This window comes from Bubalus kerabau, chromosome 3 (assembly GCF_029407905.1).
Source record: "Bubalus kerabau isolate K-KA32 ecotype Philippines breed swamp buffalo chromosome 3, PCC_UOA_SB_1v2, whole genome shotgun sequence".
Taxonomy (NCBI): Eukaryota; Metazoa; Chordata; class Mammalia; order Artiodactyla; family Bovidae; genus Bubalus; species Bubalus kerabau.
Window position 1 is genome coordinate 78,667,888 of NC_073626.1, and position 14,225 is coordinate 78,682,112.

At 38.4% G+C, this 14,225-nt stretch overlaps 1 protein-coding gene across 4 annotated transcripts in view; it reads left to right on the top strand.

Annotated features, from left to right (window-relative positions):
- Positions 1 to 14,225, top strand: part of METTL8 (methyltransferase 8, tRNA N3-cytidine) — a 165,407-nt gene that overhangs the window by 92,136 nt on the left and 59,046 nt on the right. For 2 of the 4 annotated variants that reach the window (XM_055572255.1, XM_055572251.1), the window contains 4 exons: positions 1,119 to 1,258; positions 4,951 to 5,057; positions 5,192 to 5,257; positions 6,012 to 7,325. In XM_055572255.1, the coding sequence (XP_055428230.1) occupies positions 1,119 to 1,258; positions 4,951 to 5,057; positions 5,192 to 5,257; positions 6,012 to 6,202 (504 nt within the window). In that variant the 3' untranslated portion in view covers positions 6,203 to 7,325. Of the gene's footprint in view, positions 1 to 1,118; positions 1,259 to 4,950; positions 5,058 to 5,191; positions 5,258 to 6,011; positions 7,326 to 14,225 lie in introns of those variants that run through there. The other 2 variants (XM_055572254.1, XM_055572253.1) reach the window with 2 other exon arrangements.

The following is a 14,225-nucleotide window of genomic DNA, read 5'->3' on the forward strand; positions in this document are numbered from 1 at the left end:
ACTTCACTTTCACTTTTCACTTTCATGCATTGGAGAAGGAAATGGCAACCCACTCCAGTGTTCTTGCCTAGAGAATCCCAGGGATGGCGGAGCCTCGTGGGCTGCCGTCTATGGGGTCACACAGAGTCGGACACGACTGAAGTGACTTAGCATAGCATAGCATAGCATGGAGCTTTATACATAGCCTGGCACATGGTAGGCACTCATTAAATTAAAAATTCTGCAAAAAAAAAAAGAGGTCTGAAAAGGCATTATCACAAATCTAAAATGTCCCTGACTATAAGGAAAACAGTTGGCACTTGGTCTTATTTGACCAATTCCCAAATTCTAGTAAGCATTATCATAGCAAAAAGAGGTAATTTTAGAAAATTGAAAAGGAATGGAAATTCTGCTAACAAAAATGTTTGGTAAACACAGAACATAATTTCTGGTAATAAGGGTTACTAGTTTTTCATTGTAGACATTTTCTAAAATACTGAAAAGCCTAAAGGGAAAGATAAAATTTACCTATAGTCATGCTTTCTGGAGTCCTAGAGTGACTCAGAATTTTGGTATATATTCTTTTAGTATTGTTTTTATAGGCAAATAGTATGTGTATACTCTAATGCATTTTTAAAATAGCATCTTTAGTGAGATATAGTTCATATACCATAATATTCACCATTTATAAGTATACAATCCAGTGATTTTTTCAGTATATTTACAGAGTTGTACAGTCATCACCATTGCCTAATGTTGATTACATACTATAGGATATTTACTGATTAAGCCAAAGGAGGCATGGAACAAGCAGTGAGAGAGAGTGCAGAGGACCATCTCAGTGCCTGCGAAGTAACATAGGGTGAGCTTCCAGCACTACTGCCTGCTGACCCAGAAAGACTGCCCTACTCCACTTTTAAAGCTAAAGAAGGATTGCAAAAGAATATTTGTTACCAAGTCCAAGTGCTAGACTTAATTTTTTATGACAGTTTGAAATAAGCTAACAGAACACCTAATCAGAAAATCAAATTCATAGAAGAAAGGCCTTTGGGAGAAGTTAAATTAACCTTTTTGATTTGAAAAAAAAAATACTAGAAGTCTGCTGAAAACTTTGTCTTTTCATTCCTTTATCATGACAGTCTCATGCATCGTACAGAGCAGCCCAGTGCTGTGCCTTTGTTCATGACGTTTGTGACCATGGCTTACCCTACCCTTTTCCGGATGGGACCCTGGATGTCATTCTCCTCGTCTTTGTTCTGTCTTCTATTCATCCTGACAGGTAAATGACGACGAAAGGGCAGAGCAAATATGTACAGCCCCTTTATCAGGAGTGGCTTTCAGATCTATCAAAGCAAAAATGACAATTCTTGAATTTATTATTTCGTGAACTACATTACGTGTAATATGCAGCCTTTTAAATGCAGTTTTTCCTTTCTTCAGACTTTTAGAAAGAAACTGGCCAAACTGTTTCATTAGTGAGCTTTCTGTCACTGTCAGAAAGAAGTGAGCATCTTATGGCAAGACACATACCTATTAAAAGTGACAGTGCTTCAAGAAAATTACAAATTCAGAACAGCCTAATAGACTCCCAAGAGGGAAACTGTACTTGGTGATCAGAAACAAACATCTTTGATTTAGCTTCTTGCTCAATGTTTGTAATGAGGTGGGCCGTGAATCTGGCTTCACATAGGTCTTTAAAATATTTGTTTTAAGGAAGCCCACTAAGGAATTAGGGTTTATCAAGATTTTCCAGATTAACCTTGGACCTCTATCATCTAAGGTTGGTCTAGTGCCATCATTTAAGTATTTATGACTTAAATATTTTTGTTCACATAGTGTTCTGAAATAGTAAATATAGCTTTTCTCCAAAGAGGAAGCACAAAGAGATATTACAGCAATTGAAATGATCACTTTTCTTAAAATTTTTCCACTCTGTATGTATTAAGACACAAGTGTGCTAAATGTCTGGGGTTGTCCCTTCAGAATGTGTCTTAAAATTGGGTTTTTGTGATCTTCTGGTTAGTAGGTGCAGACTTAGCATCGACCACTTTGGTGAGTGTTACTCTTTCCCAGAGAAATCAAGCACTGTGTACTTCTTTCTTTGCTATAAGATCACTAGGATCCTTTACAGGCCTTTTACTTCTCATTCAGAGATGTTCACTTTGATGACTTGTAGGGAAAAAAATTAGGTTTCCAAATAATGAATGAAATATGTAATTGCACCTAATGAGATCTATCAAGTTCCATGAAGTTACTTCCTCCCAGTTCTGTAACCTATTTCTGCTAACCTGTTGAGGCTATTGGCATTATTTAGGTACTAACATAAAGATGTCATCTATATTTTTTCACAGCTAAAAGGATAGAGGAGGTGGATAATGAACAAGATTTTCTATCTAACACGTATAACAGGAAAGTTTTAATTCAAATAAACCCTCAAAAAGGCTATTTATATTAGTTTAGATTATATGTTTTTTCATGATTTGAATTGAATGGAAAGGAGAAGGGGAAGCAGATATCTTGAAAAGATTGTTTTTATAGTACATATATTCATTCTGTTTATTATAAAATACATTCAGATGTATCATGTCAGTACATTACATAGCTACTTTCTTACCTACATGGAAATGATCTAAAAATGAGGTAAGTGAGTAGAAGTTGGATAATAGTAAGTGAAAAGTGAGGCAGTATCTTTCAGGTCATCTAGCACTGTGATAGTAGATTTAGCCCCAGGAAAATTCTAGAAAAGTGGCTTCTTGCCAGCTTGGAAAAGCAATTCAGCAAGCCGTTGAGTCTAGGGAGTCCCAGCTTAAATGGGAGTAAACCATAGAAGGCTACAAAACAAGAAGTAACTGTCCTTCTTATCATTGAAATAAAAATATAATATATTTTCTAAAGATCTACACAGAGATTGTATAGATAAACAACTTTTTAAAAAATCTCTTCTTTCTCATCTTAAGAGAAAAGGGGCTTTCCCCATTCTTGTCTTGTCCCTATCATCCCCAACCCACTCCCACCTGCATTTCTTAGAAACTGGCTCTGGAATTGCACTATGAGCCAAGATGTACTGATAAGAGAAGCAGTTCCCCACCCCTTGCCTTGACCCACATTGCAGACTTTAAAGGACAGTTGGGAGCAAAGGGTTTGCAAAAGCAGGCTACATTTTGAAGTATTTGACTCTTTGCTTTTCTGTGTTTTCATTTCATGCTTGTCTTGCTAATAATTGCAGAAAGAGATTTTTCTCTGTACATAAACCATTTATCCTAAAAGTGAGTATTTTAAGCTTTAGATATGGTTTTAATTGCCAGATCCTAAGGATATAAGCACAGTGTGAAAATAACCTGTAATAAAATAAACAAGGAAAAATAGTTTTATTTTTCATACACTTATGTTCATTTGTATAAATGAGATCTTCTCCTAGTCATGCCACTTTTTTTTTTGTCTCTTATTTTCATGGTTACTTTCAGTTTCTCACTACCTTCTTCATTACCTGACATACTCTTTCACCCCATTATTCCACTGAACAATGTTTTAATTGGAAGGAACTTAAAGATTATGTGATCCAAACCTTTCATTTTTAAAATAAGAAATGCTCAGAAGCTTTAAGTAGTTTGGATAAAGCAGAGACAGAAAGGACTTACTACACAGGCTGCCATTTACCATTCTCTGCCCAGGGCCGACATTGATAACTGATTTTGTAGATTGTCATTCCCAGCAAGTCTTGAGTCCTTAATAGAGCTCTGTTGGCAGCCAGTGTCAGTCACTTGGCTTGTTATGAGATCTGAAATCTTTGCCATCTCTGTACCATAATCACACGTAAGGCTTTGAACACTTAACCAAAAAACATTAAATCAAGAGCAGTCACAAGAGGTCATGTCTGATTGGGAGCCAGATGGGTAGAATAAACAGTAAAAGAAGGAAAGGCTTCCCAGTATTGAGCTGGGGCTTAGAGTGTGAATAGAATTTAAATAGGCAGAGAGTAAGGAGGAGAGAATTTTTTCAGGGGAAGCCACGTGAGCACAGTCATGGGCGGCTCAGAATGAAGCATGTAACAGTTTGGCTAGCGATGCTTCAGATTAAGAAGCAGTGGGAAAGATGTTGGAAAGATTAATTGAGGCCAGTTGTAGGTGACCTTAAGGATTCAACTAAGAAACTAAGAGAACTAAGATTTTTATCCTATGGATTAATATCATGAAAATTTGCACAAAGGGATGATTTGAGAAAACCATCTTTTTAAGCAGAATAACTCATCAATACAGGAAGGATTGGCAGGGAAAATAATAAAGCTAGTTAGGAAGAAATTCTCTTTCCAGCCAGAGAACGATGGAGTTTGTACTAAGAGAGTACTAATGGAAACAAAAGAGAGAAAATACCAAATATGTAATAACGATAATAAAAAGACATACAATTTGATGATTGAACAGTTGTGAAGAGTATAATGGAAAAAGAGAAAAGTAAAAGAGGTCAAAGATTTTTCTGAGGTGTTACACTTCAGTGAATGATGGTACCTTTGAACTAAATAAAGAAGTCAAGAGGAAAAGCAGCTAGTTTTGGAGGAAAAGATGTCCCTGCTTAGGTATATCTGATTTGGGACAGCTCTGGCATATTTTTTGTCATGCAAGGAAAATGAAACGACTTTGGTTTTTTCTGCCTTGTAACTACCTGAATTTGCTGTAAATATCAGGAATGTCTGTATGGTTTTGCAGTTCAGTTTTGACTTCATACATCAAGCTATGTGAAGTTACCACTCTAGTCATTTGGGTGATTTCTTGATATTCTAGACTTTTTGAATCTGATTATTGAGCAAATTGCTATCCTTTTTTCTTTCTATACAAAATACTTTTGTTTTTGGTGCCCTTATGTTTGTGGCTTAGATTTCTTTGGCCTTATAAAGCTATGCTTATTTTATCATTAAGAATGTTAAATGTTGTGTAGAAAACAAGACTTCCACAGTCTCCTGCTTTGTCTTCAAAGGATGCAAGGTGTTATAAACCGACTGTCCAAGTTACTGAAACCTGGGGGAATGCTGTTATTTCGGGACTATGGAAGATATGATAAGACTCAGCTTCGTTTTAAAAGGGGTAATGATGTATTCAGTTTGGAATTATTTTCATGTGTTTTAAATAATGCTGTGTTTACATTTCATGTCAGTTTTGTTGTAGGTGGTGGTTTTTTTTAAGGAATACTAAGTTTCTCTTGTCACAATTTTTTTTAGGACATTGTTTATCTGAAAATTTTTATGTTCGAGGAGATGGCACCAGAGCATATTTCTTTACAAAAGGTATGCATATCTATAAGAGGAAATAATTAGCTGTAGAAACTTTTCTTGGGTATACTTTGCAGGGAGAAACTCAAAAGCTCTAAAATGAGGCTTCAGGAGCTGATTAAACATGAGATGTCTTTACACTTTAGTGATTATAACTGTTGTGTGTAAAAGCTTGAAAATGGCCTTTTGCCTTTTAATCTCTTTCCAATTGAAACTGCTTTAAAAAATCACTTGTTTCATTCTCATGCCCAAATGAGGTTTCCGTTTTGGAGGTACCATTAGCCCAGACATAAAAAAATTGATGACATTCCACAGTCAAAAGAGGGAGTTTGATTTTAAGAGTCCATAGAAAATTACTTATCCCTTGTCAATTTCTCATTTTAAAAAAAGCATTTAAAATGAATTCTGCATTCAAGTACTTTCCCCAAACTTACATGAGTACTTTTATAATGTGCTATTTGGGATCTCTGCAAACCAGCAAGAATTCAGACCTAGGGCATGTCTCAAAATATTGAAAGCTGCAACCAGTACTGTTGTGTATCTATTAATACCTGCTATGTTCAGCTGTTTATATTTGGTGTGTTTGTGTGAAGTAGAGGAAGCCTACTTGGTGTCATAGGTTTCCTTCATCAATTTGTACTAGAAAATGTTTCTTGGTATAAATGAAATTCATATGGTCAGTCATTCCATTAATGTTCCATTGTTCCTGACTGCCCCTCCCCCCCCCAAGTCACATGTCATATATTTGATTGCCATTTTTGTCTCACAGGGGAAGTGCATAATATGTTCTGTAAGGCTGGGTTAGATGAGAAGCAAAATCTGGTTGATCGTCGCTTACAAGTTAATAGGAAAAAAAAAGTGAAAATGCACCGAGTGTGGGTTCAAGGCAAATTCCAGAAGCCATTACACTTGACTCAAAAAAGCTCCAACTTGGTATTTTCAGTCCTTTCTCATGGCTGAACTATGTATCATGTTAAGGTACAAACCAGAGGATTACACTATTCAGAGTCTTCAGTAAATCTTTCTTTTTGAAAAGACAGTCAGAAGAAGAGAATTTATGTATCCTGCTGTTTATCGTGGATGGACTGTTTTGTGCATTTTAAGCACACAGAAGTGACTTGGAAGAGAGCACAACATTCTGTGTTTTTAAAACTTAATATGCTCAAGCCTGTTTGGATTTATTATGTCTTAACCATTTTGTTTGTTCTGAGTTTTAAAAGCATTTAGGTAAATTACTGATATAAGTCAGATGATTCTGAGAAACCAAAGCCTGCCATTTTTTAGAAGTGAAAAAAATCATCTTTATTTATACATTAGTTGAACACAGCTGAACTCTCCTCCATTGTTAACTGATAGCAGAGTCAGCTTGCCTTGTTTCCAAGGAAAGTCACAAGACCAAGGCAAAGGCCTATTTTTTTGTTTTGTTATTGTCTGTTGTCCATCCCCAAACCTTTTTTTTTTTTAATTTAGAGACTAATGTCTGAAACAGAATTTTAATTTATCTTTCCTTTCCTAAAATAGGGGAAGTATGACTAATGCTAACATTATTTTCAGGCTATTCTTTGGTGTACAAGTTGGAAGCCTTCTTTAAGAAGAGTATTTACCCAGGGAAATTCTTAAATTGTAGCAATTAAAAATTTTTTACTATTTGCTGGTGGTCCAGTAGTTAAGAATCTGCCTGCCAATGCAGGGGACATGAGTTCAATCCCTGATCCAGGACTTAAGATCCCATATGACATGGGGCAACTAGACCTGCACACCCTCGTGCTCCACAAGAAGAAGAAGCCACTGCACTGAGAAGCTCGGGCACCACAACTAGAGAGCAGCCCCAGCTCAGTGCAACTAGAGAAAGTATTCGCACAGCAATGAAGTGCCCGTGCGCTGCATCAAAGACCCAGTGCGTCCAAAAAAATAAAAATGGTATTTACCACTTTGCCTCAAAAAAGATATAAATTGGCTTGCAAATTGCATTTAGTAAAAATGGAGTTTCTAAGACTGGTCTTTCATTTGTTACACAATGTATACTGGGTACTTACTTTGTGCTGAATTATATGGAATAATACAATAAATAAATAAAGTCCCAGCCCTGTGTTTTGAGAGCATAAGTAGGCTGTAGCTGGCAAAGCAAAATGTGTGCATCCCAAGCCTCTAAATCATGACCAAGATAATATATGAGCAAGTACTCCTGGTAGCTCAGTGGTTAAAGCGTCTGCCTGCAATGCTGGAGACCTGGGTTCAATCCCTGGGTTGGGAACATCCCCTGGAGAAGGAAATGGCAACCCACTCCAGTATTCTTGCCTGGAGAATCCCGTGGATGGAGGAGCCTGGTGGGCTACAGTCCACGGGGTTGCAAAGAGTTGGACACGACTGAGCGACTTCACTTTCTTTCTTTTCTACTCAAATAGGGAGCTTTTCAGCTAACAGACTTTGATTATGAGCCACAGAAATCTGAAAGACATGGACAATCTCTTGAAAGGACCTAGAATGATCATTCCAACTAGTTTTCCTTTTTGAACTCACTTAAAATTCAGCTTCCTGGCAGGATGTGATTAATCCAAGCTGGGTCATGGATTCTTTTATTGACAGACTGAATCAGGGCAGGTTATTTGATGGTTCCACCAGACCATAGTGAATGGAGGAAAGTTCCTCAAAGGAAAATGAGGACACTGATCAAAAAAAGAGGGGAGGGATGTTGCCTGGTCAGACATTGCGTGGTATAGTAATAATGTTCTGAAGAGAGAGAAAGATTAGCTGTGGGATGGAAGGAAAGAATTAGGGCTGTGGGAGGAGGTAGGTCTCAGACTAGTTCTAGAACATACGTTCTCAGAAGATGGTGAGAAGACGAGTATGTTTGATAGGGCTGCTCATGGTTCAGAATAGTGGAGAAAAGATGGGGAGGGCATCAGCTTGTAGACAGCCTTAAATAAGAGGGTGCGTTGGTTTCTCACCTCTGGACTGGAGCCATTCAAGATTGGTTTGTTTCTGTTTTATCCTAGCCACAGCATGCTTTAAATATATTTATAGAGAGATTGATCGAGGAGTTGTCAATAGAATGGAATGCAGTGAGGTCAGAGATGGGGGCAAGGAAAATCCCGAAAGGTATCTGCATACATTTGCCTTGGTAGCAAATCCTCAGAAGTACAATATCAAGGTTTCCGTTTAAACATGCAGTAAATGTAAAAGTCAAAATTTGCCTGAGACTCTTAACTCAGTTGTTTTTCCTAATTAAAGTGTGTATTTTAAAGCCAAACTAGTATTGAAAGTATTACATACAACAAGGGCACTTAGATAAGTTAATGTTGCTATGGGAACTCCCCCTCCCCCCCGCAAATCTTCTTGTGTCTCAATTTAAAAATCATGGCCCAAGGTGGTTTTAAAAACAACAGAAGGTAAAATTATTCCCACATTCTCACACATGTAAATTGTACTGTCTCTCTCAGTCCTAAATAGCAGATTCAAGCCAGCTTCTTGACTGGCACAGTAAAATTCTGCTTCGTGTCTTTCTATAATGTATTACAGCATGTAGTTAACCTTTAGAAACTTCAAAAATACATCAAACCAAATTTGGACTGTGAGACACAAACTGGGCTCTTTTGGGCTCTGTCTAGCATAGACCTCCTATTCCACATGGCTGCTCATCGGGCCATTTCTATCAGTGTCTTCTGCTTTCTCTCCCTTAGCCTACCTGAATCAACCCCCTATCTAGAATCTGCTACCAGACATAATATAGATTTTTGGCAGAGGGAAAAAAAAAAAAAGAGAAAGACCTGATTTGGAATATTGCCTATAGATATTAAGAAATCATGAAATGTTACAAATGTATCTGCTTGGATATTAGTTTAAAAATAATTGATAGCTGCATGAAATTCTCATTTTTCCTCATCCATAGTGGTAGGACTAGTTAGGCAGAGTTTGATATTTAAAAATTCATCTGCTGAGGGAGCTGAATTTGAAAAGGACCATTTTCTTTCTAACAAAAAGATGTATTCATTCATTTTATAATACAGAAACAATGAAATATGCTATATTAAAAATGCACCCTCCATTTTCCTCCATTTCTAAAAATTCACTTTTGAGCATTTTCCAAATGTAAAAATTCTCATGCACATGAAGTACTGTTTCAGAAGGTTGTGAGAAAGCCAAGGTAACAGTTTCTATTATTAAAAGTTTTGCATTTCAGTATGACACATTTGTAGTATTGAAACACCCATTTAATGCTGACTTCCGAGAACTTATTTGTTTTGCTTGTCTCAGTTCCATATGCTTTGTCTCTAAATTATGAACACATCGAGGTTTCTACCATCATGCGGTCTATATCATTGCTATACTCATTTGTACGTGAAAATTATTCACCCATGTGTGAAGAGCTGCCCTCCAGGACATCCGAAGCATTTAGACCATTAAATTTCAGGTAACTTAAATTCTTGCCCCCAAACTCCTATGCTGTGTTCCTCTGGTTTTCTAACTCATCAAAGCCAAGTTCTGAAGCCAGAATATATCATGCACTGTTACTTCCAGTTGGTGTTAATGTTTATTATGCTTCTCACAAGTGCAGATAACTTCACATTTGCATCATTAATAGACTTCTTTCAGAGCCTCTGTTCCTTCTGCTTCCTGCCTCTATTAGTCATCAGTAGACATGTTGGCGTGGTTATTCACCTCCCTGCTTGTGAAAGTGCACTGTAAAAATCTAAAGTACTGAATATGTGTGAGATGTTGTTACTAATAACAGCATCTACAGTCTACAAGGCAGCATACAGGGTACTCCAGCAACAGAAACGTTTTCAATGGGTTTATGAGACCTTGTGAGAAAGACGGTAAAATGTGTGGAAAAGTATTGCCTGTCAGACAGGAAACATGGGTCCTGGTTCCTATTGAACCATTTAGCTGCTCTTAATTTAGTTCTGAGTGCTAAGTCTTTTATATACTACACTTTTATATACCACATTATTCCTTCATTTAATCCTCAAACTCCTACAAATTAGTTTTTATTGTAACCATTTAACAGATAAGACTAGAACTCTGAGATATTGGGTAATTTGCCTAGGATATCAACAGGAGTCAGTGGCAGAAACACAGTGTGGACACAGAACTGTCTTGATTCTAAAAACTCTGCCTCTCACCAGTCCACTTTTAATTGATAGGCTACAATGCTGCTCGGGAAAGCTGCTGGAGAAGAAAAAGAGCTCCTGAATCAAGCGGAGAATTACAGCAGTGGGTGGGAGTGTGGATCAGACGATCTTCAAGGAGACAGCTCCTTCTAGATCCAGTGATTCTATGAAATAAGTAGGCAGCACTTATCCACATTACACACTGGGAAGGAAGGGGAGGAAAGGAAGGGAGAGGAATGACAAAGCAGAAGCTTGCAGTCAGCTCTTTTCAGCATTCTGCATATGTTTACTTCTGCTCTGGCCCCACCCCCTTGGGGCTTCAAACTTCTATTTGGCTCCCCTCCAGACAAGCAGAGCACCCATCACTTGCATACTCCTCACTTAAAAAAAAAATCAGTCTGTACTGCAAGTGGAAACAAAAACTCGTAAAGTGTCCTCAAGGGCTCAGCTCCAGCATAATCTAAAATATGTGATCAGAGAGTGTCAATAATAAAATATGAGTGAAAACATCTTTATTTAAAACATTGTATGTACATGAATGCCACATTAATGCCAATTCAAGCATGAAATGTTGAGCATTTCTTGGAATATGGTTTGAGATTTGAGAGGCACAAAGGTACCTGCAAGATGGCTTTGGTGTAGTTATAAATATAAATAGAAATAAAATAACAGTTGCATCTTCATTTATAATGAATATATACTGTGGCCTCAAAGCTGCAGAAGAGAGTGAATGCCAAAATCTGTCTTTCATTAACATATGCCTTAAATGACAGGGAAGAGGTGTTAAGACAAAATTACATTTTCCTCTGCGTATGAATCAGCAACATGCAGTAACAAGCAAGTAATAATAGTTCTGCGTGTGAGTGCCTGCAGAGGGTAAAAAAAACAGCATCAAATTGAAAGTGCAAGTTCATCTGCAAGAGGGCCCAGGTGGCGGCAGAGCATGGCTCCCTTGAGTACCATTCTGAAGTGTCTCAGGGCACAGTGACCCTGACTCTGGCAAGCCAGGTTGGCATGAGCTACATGGGGCACATTAAAACCTCCAGATGGCTCAAAGCAGCCCACCCTCAGCTGCTCCCAGAGCTCGTCAAAAGCACACTACAAGGCACCACCACTAGCCAAGAGTTTAAAACAGGTGCTTTGGATTCTACGGTGCATGTGGTTTCACAACCACTTAACCTTCAGTCAGGAAGAGCTCGAGGCAGGTGAAGAGATAAATAATGTTAACATTACATAGGGAGCAAAAAAGGATATTTAAGAGCACACAGATGTCAAATCGGAGAAGGCAATGGCAACCCACTCCAGTACTCTTGCCTGGAAAATCCCATGGACTGAGGAGCCTGGTAGGCTGCAGTCCATGGGGTTGCTAAGAGTCGGACACAACTGAGCGACTTCACTTTCACTTTTCACTTTCATGCATTGGAGGAGGAAATGGCAACCCACTCCAGTGTTCTTGCCTGGAGAATCCCAGGGACAGCGGGGCCTGGTGGGCTGCCATCTACGGGGTCACACAGAGTCGGACATGACTGAAGCGACTTAGCAGCAGCAGCAGCAGATGTCAAATAGTCACACATAGTGTTTGGTTAGCAGTGTCCTTGGCATCCCTGTGATTTGTGTCCTTATCTTTGATTTTCTTTCAGCAGATAGGCACTAAGTAGAGCCTGGACTCCAGAAAATACATACTTTTCTATCAGGTGTTTCCTGCCAAATTAGGTGAGCTATTGATTGCCTCCTACAAAAGGCCCAAACATCTCTCCTACTTGGGCCTACTCAAGAAAACTATTATCCTTAACACAGATTCTTTGGCAGTGTTTTCAACCCATTGCTCCTTTACATGAGACTTCTAGTTCTTTGCAGGAAAAGCAGAAGTTACTTTTTTTTTCTTACGTAATCTTTAGATATCAATTGTTGGTTGTTTCAGAACACTTTGGGGAAGGACAATCACCCTTTCAAGTCTTTTAAGACTTTATCATTGGTAAAAATCTCTGAAACCGTGTAACTTCCTGACATTAATGAGATGTTGAGTCTCTTGCATTAGTTTGTTGCTCAGTCGCTCAGCCGTGTTTTGTTTTGTTTTAATGCTGTGTACTTAGCAAAAGCAGCTATGGTTGCTGCCCCATTTCTCTCACCTCCAGCCTCTTGAGAGAAACTTGTCTTTCTCCTGAGTCTGTCCTGCTGAACAGAACGTAATAGCTCTCCATACATCTTTAGTTATGCCCCCCTCCTTCAGGTGAGCTGAGATAGCATCCCAGTAAGCAGCATTGGAACTTGCACTGAAAATTGCCTGAAAGAGAATGGCTGAAATTGCCAGCGTCACATGCCGCATTGAAGCAAGGAAATTTCTGCCTCCGAGGATAATAGCTTTTCTCCTTGCTCATACATCTTCCTTCACAGCCCTCATTTATTTTAATGTATATATTCCACTTTGACTCTCTGGAAGATATTTTTTAAAGGTTTTTTAAAAATCCAAATGAAAGATGAAATTCAGGATCCAGAAAGGCATCTATTCTATTTATCCTATCTTGAATGTATTCTTAATCAACCAGTCTTTCTGAGCGTCTCTTCATTTGCTGCTTTGTTTCGTAATAGAACACTGGGGCTCTGGAGATTAGTGAGACAAAGCTTCATTATAACCATCCTTGTTCTACTCCCATGTCTTACAGGCTTTCTCTTCCTCACTCACTCTCCAGGTGCTTCTTTCTCTTGCCAAATAGTGCAAGGAAATACTTCTGCAGATCTTTTGTTTACTTTAGAAAAAAACACTGATCCAGGCTTTCCCATTTGGGGGAGTGCTGCTCATTTCCTGACTGGCCTTTAAAGTTTGGCTCAGTAGCAACCTGGGGATTTGTTTTCTACCCAGAGTGAAAGGAGCCTGGTGCCCAACGGCCCCATGCTGGAATGAGAATTAAAATTCTACTCATTCCCTGGATAAGCAAGCTGATGCTTTCCTCATAGATTTTTTTTTTTTCTTCCATTCCTCAAAGTTTTGGTGTTTAGTCGTTTAGCTTTGGCTTTTGAGAGACATTTTAATAGGATTGTTTCTCCTCCAAGTGCATTCAGAAGCTGATCATGGGTACAAGGAAACTCTCAAGAAGAATTCCGTTTGCTGTTTTTTACCTACAATGAAAATGATGTACAACACATGCCGTGTTTACCCCTACTGCGTGCAGTTCCATACCCACCTGCCTGGCCTAGGAAAGAAGCAGCTGTGACACCCAAAGAATCGCTAGAGCCACCTCCCTTTCTAAGTCCGCAAGACTGCTGAGTCAACAAAGCTTTGGTTATCACCCAGTTGCATTTTCTTATTTCATGTAAGCTTTGTAAATCTTGTGCTTTCTTCTCCTGGCACATTTACATTAAGTTTGATTCTAGTTGTCCATCTTTATCTATACTAGAGTTACAGTTATATATAAGTTACTCTTCATTCATTCTACCATGGGGAATTTATCCAGAGTTTGTTATGAAGTGTCAGTAACTTTCTAAACCTGGAGACTATACTTTAAATATACTGATGGATTTTTATATTAAAAGATGTTTAAACTAGGATAGTTGAATGATAAAAATAGAAAACCTTGACTGATAAAGGTCTTCACTACATTGGGGGGGTGTTGTCTTTAAGGACTTAATCTATGATAGAAAATAATATGGCAAATAAAATACCATATGGGGAGGGAGTTACAGACAAAGTTATTGGCATAGACAAGGTCCAGTTAAGGAAGCATACCATGTAAGTATGGCGACAAGGAATCCAGGGTCAGGCACATAGAGACAGTCACCACCATGGAAGGCTACCAGTAGAAGCAGCTGGCACTCTGGCCTAGAGAAAGTAGGCAGTGTTCACAGGCAGAGTGGCCAAATACTGTTCTAGTGAC